General features: G+C 41.4%; 1 protein-coding gene and 1 non-coding gene across 9 annotated transcripts in view; both read left to right on the top strand.

Moving 5' to 3' along the window:
- The window catches only part of FRYL (FRY like transcription coactivator), a 263,771-nt gene that overhangs the window by 234,179 nt on the left and 9,529 nt on the right, over positions 1-20,063 (top strand). For all 8 annotated transcript variants that reach the window (XM_047719250.1, XM_047719249.1, XM_047719247.1 and 5 more), the window contains 6 exons: positions 1,724-1,927; positions 2,516-2,683; positions 8,812-9,062; positions 12,240-12,447; positions 14,359-14,508; positions 15,608-15,706. In XM_047719250.1, the coding sequence (XP_047575206.1) occupies positions 1,724-1,927; positions 2,516-2,683; positions 8,812-9,062; positions 12,240-12,447; positions 14,359-14,508; positions 15,608-15,706 (1,080 nt within the window). The remainder of the gene's footprint in view (positions 1-1,723; positions 1,928-2,515; positions 2,684-8,811; positions 9,063-12,239; positions 12,448-14,358; positions 14,509-15,607; positions 15,707-20,063) is intronic.
- Positions 16,297-16,399, top strand: LOC125094569 (U6 spliceosomal RNA). Its single transcript, XR_007125586.1, has one exon. It is a non-coding gene; the product is annotated as a U6 spliceosomal RNA (small nuclear RNA).

The following is a 20,063-nucleotide window of genomic DNA, read 5'->3' as shown; positions in this document are numbered from 1 at the left end:
TTTTTAAAACCTAAATATAGTCTTGCTTAAAACAGGGTAATAGGAAACACTTTGCTACAAATCAAATGGGACTGTTCATTAAACTTCTAAATCACCCCCAACCTGGAAAGCTCCCCGTGCATATTCATTCATTCACCAAATAAAGATTGAGGGCTGCATGCCACTACATAATGATATTTGAAATATCTTGTAGGAAGATAGCTTTTCAAACTTTGACCTTTAGGGCCTCTGATAGCCTGGGAAACAGGGAAAGATTCTAGGGCCAAATGGGCAGAGCCCCTGGCTACCTGTTGTCAACCAGAGCAGTTTGGGTTTTGTACATCAGTTTTGCATGGTTGACTTTCATTTTAAATCTCATTTGAAATAAGTATTCCTGGGGTGCCTGGGTGGCTCGGTCATTAAGTGGCTGCCTTTGGTTTGGGTCATGATCCCAGGGTCCTAGGATCGAGCCCCAAGTTGGTCTCTCTGCTCAGAGAGAGAGAGAAAACAGTTCTCTAATAAATAAAAAATAAATAAATAAAATTTATTTAATAATAAATAATAAAGTTTATAATAAATAAAATATTTTCTCAAATAAATAAATGTTTATTTTATAATAAATATAAATAAATTTTTATTTATGAATGAATAAATTTTTTAAAGAATTATTCTTTTGCTTTATTAAAAAAATTTTGAAAACCTCTACTCTGGACCATCCCTCTTGAGTAAAAAGGAAGACAAATCCTATTTGGCTGGCCAAATCGTTGTAATTTGTCACATCAGGGCTTGCGAGAGAATATAAGAATTACATCCTTGCAGAAGGAGGATCAGTTTAGAGTAACCGACACGTAACTTACATAAACCCATAAGTGGCATGAAATTGAAATCTGTCCTATTTCCTCTTGACCTTTTGACATTATCCAGGGTTATCTTCTGATAGCTTTGATCTTGATCTTAAACTGTTTTATAGCAAAAAATGGGTTTAGCCAGAACCATCCTGCAGACTAAAATAATTGTGACCCTGTATGTTGTCGACTGAATGTGGGTATTTTAAGTCAGTTTTGCATCGTATCAAGTATTAAAATCCATGTAAATTTCAAAGATTTTCCTAAAGTTCGTGTTGCCAGAGTGTATCATAGAAATGTTGTTTTAAGTGTCTGTCTCTGACTTCTTCATAATATATCTTGCATAAAAAAGTAATTTGAATCACCTGTTGGCTTCCTACTCCGAGCTTAATCCAGAGCTTGAATCAGTCTTTGGGTTTGAGAAATCACAAAGAGTTTTCCCCCAAAGTGTAGTGTATATTTAAATGTTTGTCTTCGTTCTTTCTAATTCTGTGTGTTTTCCTTTTTGCTAACCAGGAACTGCAGGTAAGTTGCAGCCTGGTGTCGTGGACCGTTTATGTGTTGTCATTTGTGACGTATGTGTCTTCCTCACGGTCTCATCTGTGTTTATGTGTTAGAATAGAAATGGCCTAGATGGTAGGTTTAGTTGGTCCCTGATCACACATGATAGAAAGTCCAGAAAACTATTTAGTTTAAACAGGATCAACCAAATCTTTTGATCTCTTTAAGTATAAATATTTAAGGAAGTTTTTAAGTTTCGAGACATTGAAGGGCTGATTGAAACTCTGCTTATGATGATGCATTAAGTGCTTTTCATCCGGGTACATGTTTTCCTGGTGTAGCATGTTTGCCACCTGCACACATACCTGCGTCTTAGAAACCACGTCTTGCTTTTCCAGGGTGAAAGTATGGACAATTTCAACTGGGGAGTCCGCAGGCGCTCACTGGACAGTATTGACAAGGGGGACACTCCATCCCTGCAGGAGTACCAGTGCTCCAGCAGCACCCCCAGCCTGAACCTGACCAACCAGGAGGATACAGACGAGTCCTCCGAGGAAGAAGCGGCGCTCACCGCAAGCCAGATCCTCTCCCGCACGCAGATGGTAAATGGTCACCTTCCCAGACGGCGACATTCGCTCTCGCTTTCCCTCTTAACTTCCAATCTCGTCATTACTCTGTCCTGGTTTTTCTGATTTTCATTTCACCATGGGTACAATGCACACGCTGAAATGAAAATTCAAAATTACACTGCTAATGCAGCGTTCCGTGCACAACAGGACTAAGCATTTACGTGGAGGCTGCACACCCCTTAGGGGCTGAGACCGTTGCCTCTTCTCTCCGAGTGATGGCGAGTCTGCCTCTGTACTAGTAGTACATCATATGTGAATTCAAACAATAAATTTTTAAAAATTACATATAGGACCAAAAAAGGACTCTCAGGTCAAGATAGACATGGTTACGTGGGGCTTTTCCACGTTGGTAGTTTTTGCCTAGTGAGACCTACCTTGTGTGAGCCGAGGCAGCACCGATTCCATCGGAGACAAAAGTGGGGGCAGAGATCATTGTAGGAGGTCAACGAAGCTCTTTCTAACAAAGCTCCCCACCTACCTGATGACAGTCTGTTCCTTGTGGCCTTTGTGACCATCCCAGACCCGTGAGCGAACTCCTCACTCTACTGTCTCTCCCTTCAGTTGAACAATGATGGCGCCGCGGACGAAACGAGGCCAGACCCTCCCGATTTCCTCCTTCAGTCTCAAGATTCCACAGGCAGCGTCTCTACAGAAGAAGTGCTTCAAATCAGAGATGAGACCCCAAGTCTGGAGGCTTCTCTAGATAATGCTAACAGCCAGCTGCCTGAGGTGGGGAGAAAGGCGGGCTGGTGCTTGGCCAATCTGGGCTCCTTTTAGCAGCCTGTTACCTCCCTCGCTTGTCTTTTGAAAGAGTTTTCATCTGATACACTGATTTGTGGCCAGTATTTCTAACCTGTTGGGTTATTTTAAATGAAATAGACAAATCTGATCATTTAAAAAAAAAAAAAAAAAAAAGGAAAGCTGCTGGATTAAGGAAATGACCTGCAGGTTAAAAATAATCTTGAGTGTTTGAATGAGCCTTTCGTGTTGCCGAGTATGATTTTAGGTCAATGGACAGATGCTTCCTGGGGGTGGCGAGCATCTTCTTTGGGGCTGGATCTTGGAAGGGCCGCTTTTTTGTTTTTTCTTCTCTTTTTGCTTTGTGTTGGGGTTTATGTGATTGGTGCTCTGATTGGGATTAAAACCTCAGGCCAGCTCTGTTAGCGGTTGGTTAAAGGAAACCTTTTTAAAAGACGTTGGAACTACTAGTATTATGACTTTTGGAAAGGCCTGTGAGAAGTAAGCCAGATTCCAAGCTAATGAGTGACCAAAAATAAGTAAGTATTAGTTTTCTTGGTGTTTTTTTTTTTTCCTTAAGATGATTATAGATACTCTTTCTTTTCTTCTTTTTTTTTTTTTTAACTATAATTGCTATAGATTTGTCATATGTGCTTTAATGCTTTGGTAACTATTAGGAAAATACTGTATTTTTTCACAGTTAATCAAACTAATGTTACCAGATCCCACTATTTTAGTTAGTTGAAGTCTCATATTCTTATTAGGCTGACAGTGTAAAAAAAAATTTTAACAGTAACCAGAGTTTGAGGTGAAGGCATTTTGGCATTTTTTTCAATGTATGACTAGTATGGCTTAAGTTTAGATAACTCAACAAATATTGAGATTTTCCTGCATGCCAGGCATTGAGTTAGGTGTTTGAATAAGGCTTGATGACCCCTACTCTGAGGAAGTGCATTGTCTATTAAGGAAGACAGAGAAGGTTGGGGAAAAAAGGCATTACATTTCCGTATGAGAAACTTAGTAACAGCCATGTCCTGGGCTTTGTGAAAACTCAGGAGAGGCTGATCAGCTGTACACTGGGGTAATGGTGGTGAAGGACAGGTTTCGTGGCATATGGGACATTGCAGGCAAAGGGACAACATGTGGAAAGACAAGGCAACGTGAAATAACGTGGTATATTTGGGTAACAGCAGGAAATTGAGTATTTCTAGAGAATGAATTGGATGGAGGAGGAGGAAAAGGAGAAATGGATAGGGTCCAAGATGAGAAGAGTCCTACGTGCCATACTGAAGACTTAGACTTGACCTCAGGGTGATCACAAGTCATGAATTTTCACTGTTTCAAGAGATACCTATTCTGTGACAAGCACCATACCAGAACCCTAGATGAGAGTACAGGCCATGCAAGTATTCAGTGATTTAACCAATGTTTCCTGAGCCCCTACTGCCTGCTGGTTGCTATTCTGGGCACTGGGCATATGGCACTATGTGGAAAAAGGCTCCTGGTTTTCTGGAGCTTAATTGTAGTAAAAGGAATGATAAACAGGTAAGACAAATAAAATATAAATAACATATCAGAAAGTGATCTTCCTCTTAGTTGCACTGAGAAAATCTAACAGTAACGTGGAATTGGTGAAGAAGAAAGGTAGGGTGGCATTTGAAGTGAAACCTAAGTGACAAGAAGATGTGGGGGGGCGGTGTCCCAGACTGGGGAGGCAGCAGGTACAAAGGCCCTGGTGTACCGAAGAACAGGCTGGCCCTGAGGCTTGAGCCTGGGGAGCAGGAGGGCTGGATGGAGGAGGAGTCAGAGAGGGGGGCCGGTCTGAGAGCCAGGCGCCTGTCATCAGGGGAAGGCACCGTCTGGTTTGTGTTCTAGCAAAGTCTCTCTGTCAGAGGTGTGGAGGGTGGGCAGCAGGAGGCTGAGATGGGGAGATAAACCAGAACAGTATTACCAAGAGATAATGGGGCCCGAAGGAAGAGTCACGAAACGAGGAATGTTTCCAGGAGGGGACCGACCAGTTTAGAGATGCACTTTAAGTAGACTGTATTCCCTTCAGTTGTTGGGAGGCTTGTTGTGTGAGTGTTAATTCCTAGTTCATAATCTGTCAGCTATATCCAGTTTGGATCACAGCATGTACAAAGGCCTCATTAGAAACAAGGGAACACAGACCCATACTAGAAATACCCTTTTAATAAAAGCAGTAAGGTTAATGGTTGGGTGTTGTCATTTTGTTTACTTGACAAATGGGAAATCTTTTATTTTGGGTTATTAAAAGAGCTATAATCACAGTAAACTTCTGATAGAAATCACTCATTTATTGGAAACAAATTGGAAATTCACATATATTTCCGCATATATTGGAAACTTATTTCAGATGGAACAGCCATTCATCCAACAGGACTGTATTTGATGTCTTCTTTCCAAGACACTATAAAGTTCCTGGTGACATTTTTTTTTCCCCTAAAGGAAAAACATCTCACTTTACTAGGTTTATTTCCTTTATCAGTCGTGGGTTTCATGTTCGCCATAAGCTTTGTGACACAGATGAATGAGGATGAAGGAGATATTCATAAACATAGTATTTCATTAGTAACAGTTCTGTTGACTTTAAAATTATCACCAAAAAAATGGCTGTCCGCGGGAGAACATTAGGTATTTTAGCCTAATGTGTTTTCCCCTGTCATGCCAAATAGTGACAGACGACCTCAAATTGCCTTTTTTTAAAAAAGTGTGAAACCACCAAGGTAATGAAACAAAACCATAATTCTGGGGGTTTTTTTGTTTTGTTTTGTTTTTTAGAATTTATTTATTTATTTGACAGAGAGATCACAAGTAGTCAGAGAGGCAGGCAGAGAGAGAGGAGGAAGCAGGCTCTCCGCAGAGCAGAGCCCGATGTGGGACTCGATCCCAGGACTCTGAGATCATGACCCGAGTCAAAGGCAGAGGCTTAACCCACTGAGCCACCCAGGTGCCCCCATAATTCTGTTTTTTAAAGCAATTTCTTTCTTTTTTTTTTTTTTAATAAAGATTTATTTATTTATTTATTTGACAGAGAGAGAGCACAAGCAGGCAGAGAGGCAGGCAGAGAGAGAGGAGGAAGCAGGCTCCCCGCTGAGCAGAGAGCCCGATGCGGGGCTCGATCCCAGGACCCTGAGATCATGACCTGAGCCGAAGGCAGCGGCTTAACCCACTGAGCCACCCACGTGCCCCAAAAGCAATTTCTTAAGAAGAGGAATTAATTTTAATAGGTGAAATACTTTATGAATTAAAAGGAACATCCGTTCCTAGAACTGTTAGAGAGGGGTTTTTTTCTCCCTTAAATTCTGTTGCTATCAGGGAGATGAAACAGAACAGGATACAGCATTTCGTGTCATGACAGAAGCTTTAGAGCCATTTGCTGCTTTCTTCTCTGTAATATGTACACATCACACTTTGAGCTGTTACGGAATTAAGTCCGTTCTTCATTTGCATTTATTAGAGAAACCTTCACAGATGAATTTCTTCTAGTATTTATAATAGCTTAGATACCAATTCATGGATGGCAGAAATTATTCCTTATAGGAAATGAATCTTTGAGTGTAATTGGGTTGGGGGGGTGTTTGCACATATACGCATCACTGTGTAGTAAGATAAAGTTCAAGAAAATTTGATTCTCATAAGGCACATAACAACAGTGGAATCCATTCCATGAGCCCAAAAGCCTCTCTTCATGAAATCTAGGTGTTCCCAGGAAATTTCAGCATGTAGTATACGTTAATAATTACAGATAAAACATCTATTTTCTAATTATTATTCAATAATGTCAACCAGATACAAGTACAAACTAATGAAAAGTGAGGACATTAAACTGAGAAGTTTGGCAGGATATTGCAAGCTGGTATATTCAAATTGGTATAGATGGAAAGATTCATGCTAATAAAATCTCTAGGTGTAGAAATATCTCTAGCACTGTCACAGAAACTCTCTTTCCAGATAACTAATGCTTACCGCTTTAATGGCCAAATCTTTTTTTAAAAAAATTTCAGAAGCAAACAGTGTATTGAATTTTTTAGAGTGATTGAAGTTTGTGGAATGATTCAGGAATGATGGTCCCATATTATTTAAAAAGTGCTATTCTGTGCAGAGTCAGAATTTCTCCTTTCCCTGCCTCACTAACCTCAGGCCAGTGTTCCCGTAATATCCTTCATGTCTTCCTGCCACACTTCTGTGCCATTCCTGTCTTCTAAGTCCTCTTCCCTGAAATGCTGTCTTGGTCCACTTGGGCTACTTTTACAAAATAATGAGAAACCGGGTAGCTTATCAACAATGGAGATTTACTTCTCACAGTTCTAGAGGCCAAGGAGTCCAAGATCAAGGTGCCAGCAGATTCATTGTGTTGGGGGAGCCTCTCTTCCTGGTAGCTCTTCTTGCTGTGTCCTCCCTAGCTGGCTCTCTGGCCTCTTCTTATAAGGGCACTCATCGCATTCCTGAAAACCTAATCACTGTCCAAAGGTCCCATCTCCTGGTACACCACACTGGGGGTGAGAGTTTCAACGTAGGCATTTTGAGGAGATAAAAACATTCAGCCCATGACAGTATCACTAACCCATCTTTGTCATACCCCATCACATGGTATTTCCTCCAAGGAGACTAGTCTCCATGCCTTAACCAGATGTGACCTCTCCCTTTTTTGAGTACCAGTAGTCCTCTGTATATTGTTTGTAATATTTACCTAACAATGTACTCTAGATGACTACTATTTGCATATTAGACTAACCCCATTATTAGGTTGTAAGCTGATTGGAGATAGTTACTGATTTATCCCAGAGCACCTAGCCCAGAATCTGGTCAAAATCCTTCATTCATTTTATGATATAGATGAATTTTACACATGTATAAACTGTGGCCCAGACTGGTCCAAGGTCAGGGGCTGTCTCCCTTACTTTTCATGTTTTGGGAGAAAAATTGTACTTTGAACCAAGAAGAAAAGAAACGACTGCACAACTAATTAGTAAGTTAGGACTAAGCACCCTTGAAAAGGAGCTGGTCTTTACTCCTAAAACTGAGACCACAGTGCTTATTTTCAAACCGATTAAACTAATATCCGTGCACATTAAAATTAGTGTTGACCCCGGAATGGGAGAAGACATTTGCAAATGACCAATCTGATAAAGGGTTAATATCCAAAATCTATAAAGAACTTACAACTCAACACCCAAAAATAAGTAATCCAGTTAAGAAATGGGCAGAAAACATGAACAGACATTTTTCCAAAGAAGACACACAAATGGCTAACAGACACATGAAAAGATGCTCAACGTCACTCATCATCAGGGAAATACAGATCAAAACCACACCTGTCAGAATGGCTAGAACTAACAACCCAGGAAACAACAGATGTTGGTGAGGATGAGGAGAAAGGGGAACCCTCTTGCCCTGTTGATGGGAATGCAAGCTGGTGCAGCCACTCTGGAGAACAGTATGGCGGTACCTCAAAAAGTAGAACCCTATGGCCCTGCAATTGCACCACTGGGTGTTTACCCAAAAGATACAAAAATACAGATTCACAGGGGTACATGTACCCCAATGTGTATAGCAGCATTATCAACAATAGCCAAACTGTGGAGAAAGCCCAAATGCCCACTGAGTGATGAATGGATAAAGAAGATGTGGTATCTATATACAATGGAATGCCAGTCAGCCATCTAAAAGAATGAACTTTTGCCATTTGCTAGGATGTGGATGGAGCTGGAGTGTATTTTGCTAAGTGAAATAAGTCAGAAAGACAAATGCAGGATTTCACTCATATGTGGAATTTAAGAAACAAAACAGAGGAACATAGGGGAAGGGGGAGAAGAGGGAAGCAAATTATAAGAGACCCAACTACAGAGAACAAACTGAGGTTTGATGGAGGGAGGTGGGCAGGATGTTGGGCTAATGGGTAATGAGGATGAAGGCGGGCACTTGTTATGATGAGCACTGGGTGTTGTATGTAAGTGGTGAGAGCACCAAATTCTACACCTGAAGTCCATTTTACCATATATGTTAACTAACTAGAATTTAAACCAAAAGTTGAAATAAAAAATTAAAAATTTTTTTCTTATGTTTTTAAACTTGATAAAAATGTGATTGTTTTACAGGATACAAGTTCAGTATTAAAGGAGGAACAGGTGATTACAACGTTTGAAGATGAAGGTTCATACATAATTCAAGAACAGCAGGATTCTCTTGTGTGTCGGGGGATTCTGGACTTAGAAGATGCTGACATGCCAGAGCCCCTCGCTCCTGAAAGCTACCCTGAGTCCATCTGTGAGGAAGATGTTACCTTGGCTTTGAAGGAACTGGATGAACGATGTGAAGAGGAAGAAGCTGATTTCTCTGGACTGTCTAGGTGAGACTATAGTGTCACAAACACTGGAATGAGGGAGTATGTCCTCTCTGAGCCCCTCCCAAGTATGGTTCTCTCTTCCAGTTCACTTAACTTTTGTTTCTGTGTTTTAGCCTGTAATCATACCACCTTCACTGTAAAAGATAAAATGACGGTGATGCATTTATTTTCTATAACTAACCTTTAATTTGCTTAAAGAGAAGCAAAGCGTAGCGAGGAACATTCTACACCAAATTCCTCTTTTGGCAAAATGCCAAATGGCCAGTTGTTAAGATCAATATTGCATCATGGCCAGAGCCAAGTGTCAAAATCATGGGACAAACTTGTGATACCAAAATAAATCTGAAATATATCCAAAAAATTATTTTACAGTTTCCTCATCAGTGGTCATGGTTGTAAAGTTTGACCTTTGTAATGGGCAGAAGTGATCGTTTCTTGGTACTGTCAGATGTTAGATGACTTCTTTTAAAATGTTCATGTTCGGGGCGCCTGGGTGGCTCAGTGGGTTAAAGCCTCTGCCTTCGGCTCAGGTCATGATCCCAGAGTCCTGGGATCGAGCCCCGCATTGGGCTCTCTGCTCAGCAGGGAGCCTGCTTTCTCCTCTCTCTCCCTCTGCCTACCTCTCTGCCTACTTGTAACCTCTGTCTGTCAAATAAATAAATAAATAAATAAATAAATAAATAAATCTTTTTTAAAAATAAATAAATAAAATTTAAAAAAATAAATAAATAAAATGTTCATGTTCCATACATTCAAAATATATTATCGAAAGTACCAAGAATTCCCAAAGAGGGCATTTTCTTCACTCATGGGCTAACAAAACTGAATTATCATTATTGCATATAATTCTTAGAAGAAATCTTGGCTGTTATGAAATGTGTAAACCAAACTTCTATAATAATCTAGAATTATGACATTAGTCATAATAGTAGATATAGTCCTAATAATAACATAATATATAATATAATAGTCATAATAAATAGATATTATTATCTATTTTTCTTTTACTTAAGTTTTATAAATATTTGTTGCTCAAAATCATGTTCTTTATAAAGGTGTCTAGTTTAATGCACTGTCCGTGTATCTACTTCCCCATTCATTAATTTCAAGATCTTTGATAGTTTTTTAAACAAATATTAATATTTAGTAGTTATCAAATATTTCAGAGTTTCACTCTTACAATAAAAACCATTCATTTGTATTTCAAGTGATAATAGAAGGGTGTGTGTGTGTGTGTGTGTGTGTGTGTGTGTTAAACTAAGCACTATACCCAGTGGGGGGCTTGAACTCACAACCCTGAGATCAAGAGTTGCATGCTCCTCCAATTTAGCGGGCCAGGTACCCCTTCCGGTAATAATAGAGTTTTAACATACATAGCACAGAAGGAGGTTTTTACTCTTCAATATACCTAGAATATTCTCCTGTATTTGAAAGTCTATATTCAGATATTAACCACCACAGTGATAAACCTTATTCATGTTTCTGATTTGGACGGCAGTAACCTGCAGTCACTCATTCATTCATCATACACAAAGGCAGGGATGCCAGAAGTGATGTGGAGGTAGATATTCAACTATTGGGCTTTCTAAAAGGTTGAAGCCAAATGATGGACTTTGGCCAAATACCAAAGATGAAATCGAGTAGTGTACCCCTACTAATACAGAGGGATAGCCATCCGGGTTTACAAGAAATACATTTTGCTAAGATCAGTCACCACAGTGACATTGTAAAAATATACTTTCTTGAGGTATGGCTTAAAGTTTTCACTTCAGATGTCTGCTTTATTTTTATTTTTTCCTCTGTCTTTACTCAAATCCCTCCCTCCCGTATGAATTGCTCCATAATTTCTATAAAGCCTTACAAAGCTACTTTGTCATGTGAAACTCTCAATTTTAAGACCTTGGATAAAACATTTCTTTATGGAGTTTCTGACTCAAACACCTCTTCAGCCTTAAGACCCAGGGTCACACATTTCGTTATAGAATATCCAACCCAAACATACCTTCATCTCTTTTCATTGTTCCATGGTTGTCTGTATTATCTGACTGTTGGGATTATAAATTCCTCAAAAGGGATGGCCTGGTCTAATTTTTCTTTGAATCCACAATCTGTTACACACCCACAAGGCGTATAATATATACTCATGAAGTAGCTGAGCTGCCAGTATGTGTCAAGGCTTATAACCTTGGGTTTGGACCCGTAGTCCTGGGTTCAAATTCTGACTGTGTCATTGCCCACCCAATAACCTAGGCATAATACTGAATTTCACTGAACTTTTTGTTTCATCATGGTAAAACTGAGGACATACAGGGCACCAACGTGGCTCAGTCGTTAAGTGTCTGCCTTCGGCTCAGGTCATGATCCCAGGGTCCTGGGATTGAGCCCCCATCTGACTCCAAGCTTGTCAGGAAGCCTGCTTCTCCCTCACCCACTCCCCTTGCTTGTGTTCCCTTTCTCACGGGGTCTCTGTCAAATACATAAATAAAATCTTAGAAAAACAACAGCTGAGGTAATAAGAGCCCAACCCTCAGAGTTGCTGTGAAGATAGACTCACACAGTCCTTAAAGCAACTAAGCTAGCCCCTGACCCAAAGTCAATACCAGAACGCTTTACATGTTGTCATCACCAGTTCGGACCTGTTCAATTAAAGGCCTCCAAGAGTGATCATTAAAAATGAAAGCATTCTACACGGCGTTATTCACAGAAGTTGCTGGAAATTACTGCAGAGCACTGGCATATTATAGAGCTTGGCTTGTTTTAAGGTGGTTGCTTGAAAGTAAATTTCTAATTCCAAAGATGCTTAGGAGAAGGAACACGGAAACCTGCTTCCTTGTACTTTCTTACAAAGTTTAAGTTGTGTACTTTCTTTTTTTTTTTTTAAGATTTTATTTATTTATTTGTTAGAGAGAGAGCGTGAGCACAGGCAGACAGAGTGGTAGGCAGAGGCAGAGGGAGAAGCAGGCTCCCCGCCGAGCAAGGAGCCCGATGTGGGACTTGATCCCAGGACGCTGGGATCATGACCTGAGCCGAAGGCAGAGGCCCTAACCCACTGAGCCACCCAGGCGCCCCTGTTGTGCACTTTCTAAATCAATGTGTAAATTTGAATAAAAGCAATCTATGTTGGATGACTCAAACTATTTTAGGATAGTATTATGATTACTGTGATACTTGCATTCACAGTCAAGATGAAGACGAGCAAGACGGCTTCCCGGAAGTCCAGACATCCCGTCTACCATCACCGTTTCTTTCTGCCATAATCGCTGCTTTTCAGCCGGTGGCGTGTGATGACGAGGAAGAAGCCTGGCGTTGCCATGTCAACCAGATGCTGTCTGACACCGACGGGTCCTGTGCCGTGTTCACTTTTCACGTGTTCTCCAGGCTGTTTCAGGTCCGGCAGGTTTAAAGTTTTCTGAATTTATATTAACAGTTATGGGTTTGTTTTTTTTTAATCTAAAATCAGTACCTCAAATTCTATTTTCGTTCATTTTTTTTATCCAAATTCTGTTCTATTTTTATTTTTCTTAATGTCTCAAATTTTCATCTTCCCACTGCTATTTTTTTTTTAAGATTTTATTTATTTATTCGACAGACAGAGATCACAAGTAGGTGAGAGGCAGGCAGAGAGAGAGGAAGAAGCAGGCTCACTGCGGAGCAGAGAGCCCGATATAGGGCTTGATCCCAGGACCCTGGGATCATGACCTGAGCCGAAGGCAGAGGCTTTAACCCACTGAGGCACCCAGGCACCCTCCCACTGCTATTCTTTAAAAAAAATCCCCCCCCCCCGGCCCGGAGCTCCCGGGTGGCGTAGTCTGTTGAGTGACCAGCTCTTGGTTTCGGCTCAGGTTGTGATCTCAGGGTCATGAGAATGAGCCCTGCATTGGACTCCACGCTCAGAGCTGGGTCTGCTTGGGTTTCTATCTCCCTCTCCCTCACCCCTCCCCCCAAAAAATAAATAGAAAAAAATTTTTCTCCAAACATAGTGATATTACTTAAATTTGTATTGTGACACTGTAGTACTGCCGATTATTGATACAACAACTAGTATAGATATCTCCCCTCAAGCAACTAAAATAAAACTTGAAAGTGATAAAAACTGATAAATTTTCTGCAGTAAGGTGGGCACCATCCAGGATGCCATAAAAAATAAGAAGCATGGTCCCTGCCTTCAAGGGGTTTGCAGTCACTAGCATAAAACAGCTTATAATTAAGTACTCAGTTAATTGGCTGTGTCTCCGCACACCTTAAAAATTGTAGCTAAGATTGCTTCCAAGAGTAGGAATAATAACATGAGCTCACCTGTATCGAGTGCTCACTGCACGCCTGGCATTGCACTTAAACGATTTACATTATTTAATCCCTAGACCAGACCTACCTATGAGATGTAGACTTATTTCTGGCGTTCTGTAGCCAGGGAAACTAAGGCACAGAGAAATGCCAGCTCAGTCATTACGCTCCCGCTTTTCCCCTTGACCCCAGCGAATGCTGCCCATCTTGGAAGACCAAGCTAAGTACATACTCTCAGTGGAGCTTTTTCAGCCACTCCGGCCTCCAGTCTCTCCCTCCTGGGGGTTATTTAGTGCTCATGAAATTATTTTGTCCTTTTGCACCGCTACTTGGTTTCCTATTTATGTGTATTTTTTCTTCCCAATGATACTGTTTCCTGATGCCTGAGATTGTAGCTTCTGACTTTATTATTGTTAAAGCAGAATGATACCTGTGGATACACATTAACTATTCGTATCATGACACCAGTGAAAATGTAGTCTGAGTCACTGAGCACTCATTATGGGTAAGGCACGATCTGTTTTATGTTAATGAGTATTCTTGAGTTTTGAGAAGATCGTACCTTCAATGCATCTTTAGGACTTTTAATTAAAGCAGATGGATCCCATAGCCAAGCACAGTAAACTGCATTTACTAAAGGTTTCTTTCAACTAAAACTTTAGAAGAGCTAATTCTTCAGACATGTAAGGACTTTATTACAGGTGAAGTGCAGCCTGTATTCCTTCTCTCTCTCCTAATGAAAAAAATCTTAGGAATGGAGATGAATGGCATGGATCATTGCTTTCTTTTTTCAGTCGCAATGATTTTGTAAATTTTGATCATTTTGTGAAATTAACATTTCCTAATGAGCCTAAACACATGAATTTACAGACCATAGAATTATTAGAATTCTATGTATCACTACAATAATAATTTTAAAATAAAATTTGCCCTAACTATAAATTACGCTTCTTAAAGATGAAAAAAAGGCCTTCTTAGGAAACACTAAAATTTTTTTTAATGTTTTTCTCCATAGGCAATTCAAAGAAAGTTTGGAGATCTAACTAATGAGGCAGTCAGCTTTCTTGGTGAGAGCCTTCAGCGTATCGGTGCCAAGTTTAAAAGTTCGCTGGAAGTGATGATGATGTGTTCAGAATGCCCAACAGTCTTCGTGGATGCTGAAACAGTAAGTTTTTCTATAAAGGCTTATTATAAAGACTAAATGTGAATGGCACCAATCAGTAAATGGTCTTTTTTTTTTTTAAAGACAATTGAGAATTTTGAAGTGTAAAGGTTTATATTTTCAGTTTGACTAAAAATATCTAGCAAAATGTAATTCTAGCATATTATAGGCAGTGACTTGTGACTGTTTCTGATTCTGAGCCCTCACTGTCCTCACCCTTCACAGAGTCCCAGATGGGGAAGCTGGAGAGCCCTACTCTAGACATGGCTACTTCTTTTCCAATTCTTGAGTAAAAGTGGGTAGGAGAGGGCTAGACCTACCCCCATGAAGAACTCAGAGCTCAGTGCTCCCATTTTGTTTGCAAACATACTCAGAGATTATGTATTAAGATATTTAGAGAGGGGCGCCTGGATGGGTCAGTCGGTTAAGTGTCTGACTCCTGATTTCCGCTCAGGTCATGATCTCTCAGGGTGGTGAGATCAAACCCCACACTGGGCACCACGCTGGACATGAGCCTGCTTAAGATTCTCCCTCTCTCTTTAAAAAAAAAGAAGGAAAAGAAAAAGATATTTAGAGAATTAAGGTTTAAGAAGCTTCAAGGGTGTTACCTTTAAGATATACACTAGTCTGGCTTGCCATTTCTCACCTGAGGCAGTTCTGGAAAGCATTTGTAGCCATGCTTGTCCTTGCTGGCATCCCTGAAATCCCACTGCATTCATACTGTGTTTCAGTAAAGGGTCAGCTCTTAGTATGGGACAGAATGCAGTAAAGGGACATTGGCACTAAGTTGGGCCAAAAACCAACTAACAGAAATTCCATGGCCCAAAAGTTACCAGTCTCATGACTGTGATCAGAAATGATAACCTGGGGGTGCCTGGGCGGCTCAGTCGGTTGGGCATCTATGTGCCTTTGGCTCCAGGTCATGATCCCAGGGTCCTGGGATCGAGCCGCGCATCGGGCTCCCTGCTCAGCGGGGAGTCTGCTTCTCTCTCTCCTCCCTGCTTGTGTTCTCTCCCTCGCTATCTGTCTCTCTCAAATAATAAATAAAATCTGAAAAAAAGAGAAGAAATGATAACCTGGCTCACTGTTTCTGATTCAACAGCTGATGTCATGCGGTTTGCTGGAAACACTCAAGTTCAGTGTTTTGGAGTTGCAGGAACACCTGGATACATACAATGCTAAGAGAGAAGCAGCTGAGCAGGTCAGTCTCGCTTTCCCACGTGAAAAAGTAGCTCGCTTTTGACAATAGAAATGTTAACTTGGCAGCTGAACAACCAAGCTAGAAAAGGGGACCTCTTAGCACTTGCCTCAGGGTTTTACCGAGAAACGTGGGGCCTCCCTCTGAACTCTCTATCCGGTGAATTCCCATCGTTGGCTTTTAGAAATCAGCCCTCTAAGAGCTTAAGAACACCCTGGAAAACTATCCACAGGGCAAGTGGGGAGATAAAAGCATTAGTTCTCCGAGAAGGCACTGTGCTGTTGTGATCCAGAAAACGTGTCACCTGTGACAAAGCTGGCATCTTTTTCCCGCGACCCGGGCAAGCAGCAGGAGAAGGAGACGTGTAGTAGATTATAGACAGCACTTGCAAAGAAGCGTTTCTTCCGCTCTCATCAGGCACTGCAAAACAACACTAGTCCTGTTCCCAGAGAGGAAAGGTTTTTTTAGTCAGCAGGGGCAAGAAAACTGAAAAGTGTTTATTTTCTCCTTTTCACACAAACTATATGTAGGAGATGTTTTTTTCCTAGAATAGATAGATCTTTCATCAATTAGTATTAAATATGTGCCGTGGAGTGCTCACTTGACAGCTCATATACTAAAATTGGAACAGTCCCAAGATTAGCTTAGTCCCTGCGCAAGGATGACACGCAGATTTGTCAGGTGGTCCATATTTTGGGGGGTGGGGGGAATATTACTCAGCCATAAAAAAAGAATGAAATCCTGTCATTGCAACGACATGGGTGGACCCAGAGGGTTTTATGCTGGGGGAGATCAGTCAGTCAGAGAAAGACAGTTATCACAGGATCTCACCCGTAAGTGGAATTTAAGAAACAAAACAAATGAGCATAGGGGAAGAGAGAGAGGGGGCAAACCAAGACATAGACTCTTAATTATAGAGAACAAACTGAGGGTTGCTGGGTGGGGGGTGGGCGGGGGATGGGGTAAATGGGTGATGGGGATTGAGGAAGGCACTCGTGATGAGCGCTGGGAGTCGGAAGTGATGAATCACTGAATTCTACACCTGAAACTAGTTTTTGAAAGAAATTTTAATTAAAAATATGTATCTATCACATAAAGGCCTATGAAAAGTATAAAACCTGGCTCTTGTTCCCTTAATATACTAGACGAGACTATAAAGCACAAACACTATATATGAATAATTAGTAACAGAAGTGAAGGGTCAATGTATAAATAAAAGTACTGGCAGCGAAAGAGACTTCACAGCACTGCACAGGTCTAACAGACCCGATGCTATACACCATGATTTCCGAAGCCAGGTCCCTTTGGGCCATTAGGAAAGCTTCATGGAGTAGACATCAGACCTTAGGCCTGGACGGACAGTAAGTTAAGACTGTGAGGTTCTTTCAGGGAAGGAATATGGTACGAGAACATACTAATATTAAGGCTTTCTCCCCTTATAAGGGAGGAGGGAATCTTAAACATTTGGACTGACAGAGTAATGATAGATGGGTAAAGAGGGAAGAGTTTTCGACGTTGGGAAACTGTCGGGCAAGATCTGGTCATCTTACAAATACAGTAGTCCCCCTTATCTGTGGGGGGTACATTCCAAGAGCCCCAGTGGATGCCTGTAACCATAGAAAGTCCCAGAACCCTATTTATACTGTGTGTTTTTCCTGTACATGATAAAGTTTATAAGTAGGCTCAGTAAAAGATTAACAACAATAATAATGGACTGTAAGAGAGGCTTTCTGAAGGTGGTCTCTTTTTCTCTCAAAATACATTATTATATGGGACTCCCCCTTCCCGTGATGACGTGAGATGATGCAGTGCCTTCAGGGTGAGATGGAGAGGTGAATGATGGAGGCTCTGTGACGTAGCGTGAGGTGACCATTGACCTTTCAGTGATAGGTCGGAGGAGGATCACTGCTTCCGGGCTGCCATTGACTTTGGGGGACTGAAACCACCCTGCCATGTACATGCTTGTGCTTGTCTTTTGTGTACTTAGGATCGCATCTCTGTTGAGTGTCTACAGAGAATTGCTGGGTCATGGGGTAGAACATATGTCCCCCTTTATTAGATTCTGCCATGCGCTTTCCTAAAAGATGCTCCATCAGTTTATATTCCCTGCAGAAGTGTGGACAAGAGCTACTGTTGCTTCAGATCTTCACCACCACTTGGTATTTCCAGCTTTTAAAATTTTAGTCATGCCGGTGGGTGTGCATGACTTTTTATGGTATTATTGTGTATTTCCCCTGAGCACGTACTCAAATAGGTATTTTCATTTAGGCATTTTTTTAAACTGTGCCTTCAAGTATCTTGTCCATTTTTGGAAATAGGTTATTTATGGCTTTCTTATTGATTTTGAGGAGTTTATTCTAAACACAAGCCTTTTACTGGATGTATTATAAATTTTTTCCCTTCTCTGTGGCTAGCATTTTCACTATTAATAGCATCCTTTGATGAACACAAGTGTTCAGTTTTAATTAAGTCCAAGTCATCCGTCTCTTTTCCGTTATGGTTAGTCCCTTTTGTGTCTTCAGAAATATTTGCCTACCATAGAAGCTGTGATAGATTGCTACTATTAGTGACCTTGATAAATCATGCCTGTGTCCACAGCCTTTTAGAACTTGGCTAGATGGAGGCTAGTTTGCCACCTCTGAAGTCTGAGATATCCTTGCCTTTTTCCGACCAATCACCCAGGCGCTCCCTCCCCCATCTGTTCTTTGTTACCTTTTCTTCCTCCTTTCTTTCTTGGAACCAAGTTTTTCTTGTTGCTCAGGGTTTTTCCCCCCTCTAATAGTTTTTACTATTACAGTATTATAATTAAAATGTTCTTCCATTATTCCTTGAGTCTCCTGAGGGTCATGAGTGAAAGCCTGGGGTGTGCATCAGGACCCCCGCCATCCTGGCCGCTAATGACCAGTTCTTCTTTTCAAAACGAGGAGACCAGAAATCTCTGCTTGGATTTTTAGCCTCCTAGATGCTGCTGCTTGGTTTTCTAGCCTTGCCTCCTGCACGCGTTAGACATTAGAGCAGCAGCGTCCCAAGGGAAGCTGCACACAGTCGGGCCCCTTCTCTGCAGTCCCCTTTCCTCCAGCATCCTGGCCCTCAGAACTTCCCTACCTTTGATGACCCTGTTTTCCCAGCTCAGTGAGACCGTGGGCCACACACCCACGCTATCTGTTCAGCCTCTGCCTGAGGAATAAGCAAAGCTTCGAGTAAGCAGATCTCCTGCAGTAAACACTGGAATCTCCACCGGGCTCCCTTTCAGGGCTTTGGTCTAACTCCCTCAGTCCTGGCGGACGGCATTCTGCTTCTGTGGTTGTCCGCGGAGGACTGGCCTTTTACAAGCTACTCCATCACGCCCAGCAGCCGAACCTCTCCGTTGTCTTAACCTTCACTTGAGCCTTGAGTAAAGAAACAGTAATGGCAGGGAGACTGACTGGATATGAACTGAAGACATTGTGTACACAGACTACTGTGTCTGGTCCACACTGGCTGGAATCGCGTGGGCCTGTGCTGTCCAGGCCAGTGTGCAGCCATGGGACTGTAGCCTCGGGACATGTCTTTTAACGTAGTAGGGAAAAAAAAATTAAAGCTCCCAAAATGCTAGATCACTGGGCATACAGTAGAAAAAATCATATTTTCTAAGAATGGGACATTAAATAATCAATTACTGTTTTTTCTAATTTATTAGTAAACGTGAACAAATTGGACTAGATTAGTGAGGATGATTAAGTATGGATGCATTTTAACATTCTGTATGAATAAATACTGACACATTCTACAGTAGCTTTCAGCCGAATGTTCTCGACATTAAGAAGTCTGCTGGATCGCTTCTGACAGTGGCTGCTGCAGCTCTATCTCACTAGGAAAGCTTAACGTGTTTCCTCAGAGATGCTGTCAAGCCAAAGCCTAAGGGCCTGTGCAGTCTGAGGGACTAGAATTAAAGCAACATAAGGTCAAAGAACTGTTTTGCAATAACTGAGAGGTCTAATTTTCATTCTCTGCGCGTAGAACAGTCAGCTACAGTTGAGCATTTTAAATGTCTGGTAGTACTGAGACATTTCAGAGTGTGTCCTTAACGTAGCGAGTAGTTTCTCTCAAAGTCTTAATTTCTTATAGATATATTAGTTTTATGCTTAATCTAGCACGTACGTAAAGAACCAGACATTAAGAATATCGAACTGCCGGGGCGCCTGGGTGGCTCAGTGGATTATAAGCCTCTGCCTTCGGCTCAGGTCATGATCTTAGGGTCCTGGGATCAAGCCCCGCATCGGGCTCTCCGCTCAGCGGGGAGCCTGCTTCCCTTCCTCTCTCTCTCTCTGCCTGCCTCTCTGCCTACTTGTGATTTCTGTCAAATAAATAAAATCTTAAA

The sequence above is a fragment of the Lutra lutra genome, chromosome 2, assembly GCF_902655055.1.
Source record: "Lutra lutra chromosome 2, mLutLut1.2, whole genome shotgun sequence".
Lineage (NCBI taxonomy): Eukaryota > Metazoa > Chordata > Mammalia > Carnivora > Mustelidae > Lutra > Lutra lutra.
This window is presented reverse-complemented; position numbering and strand designations above follow the sequence as displayed.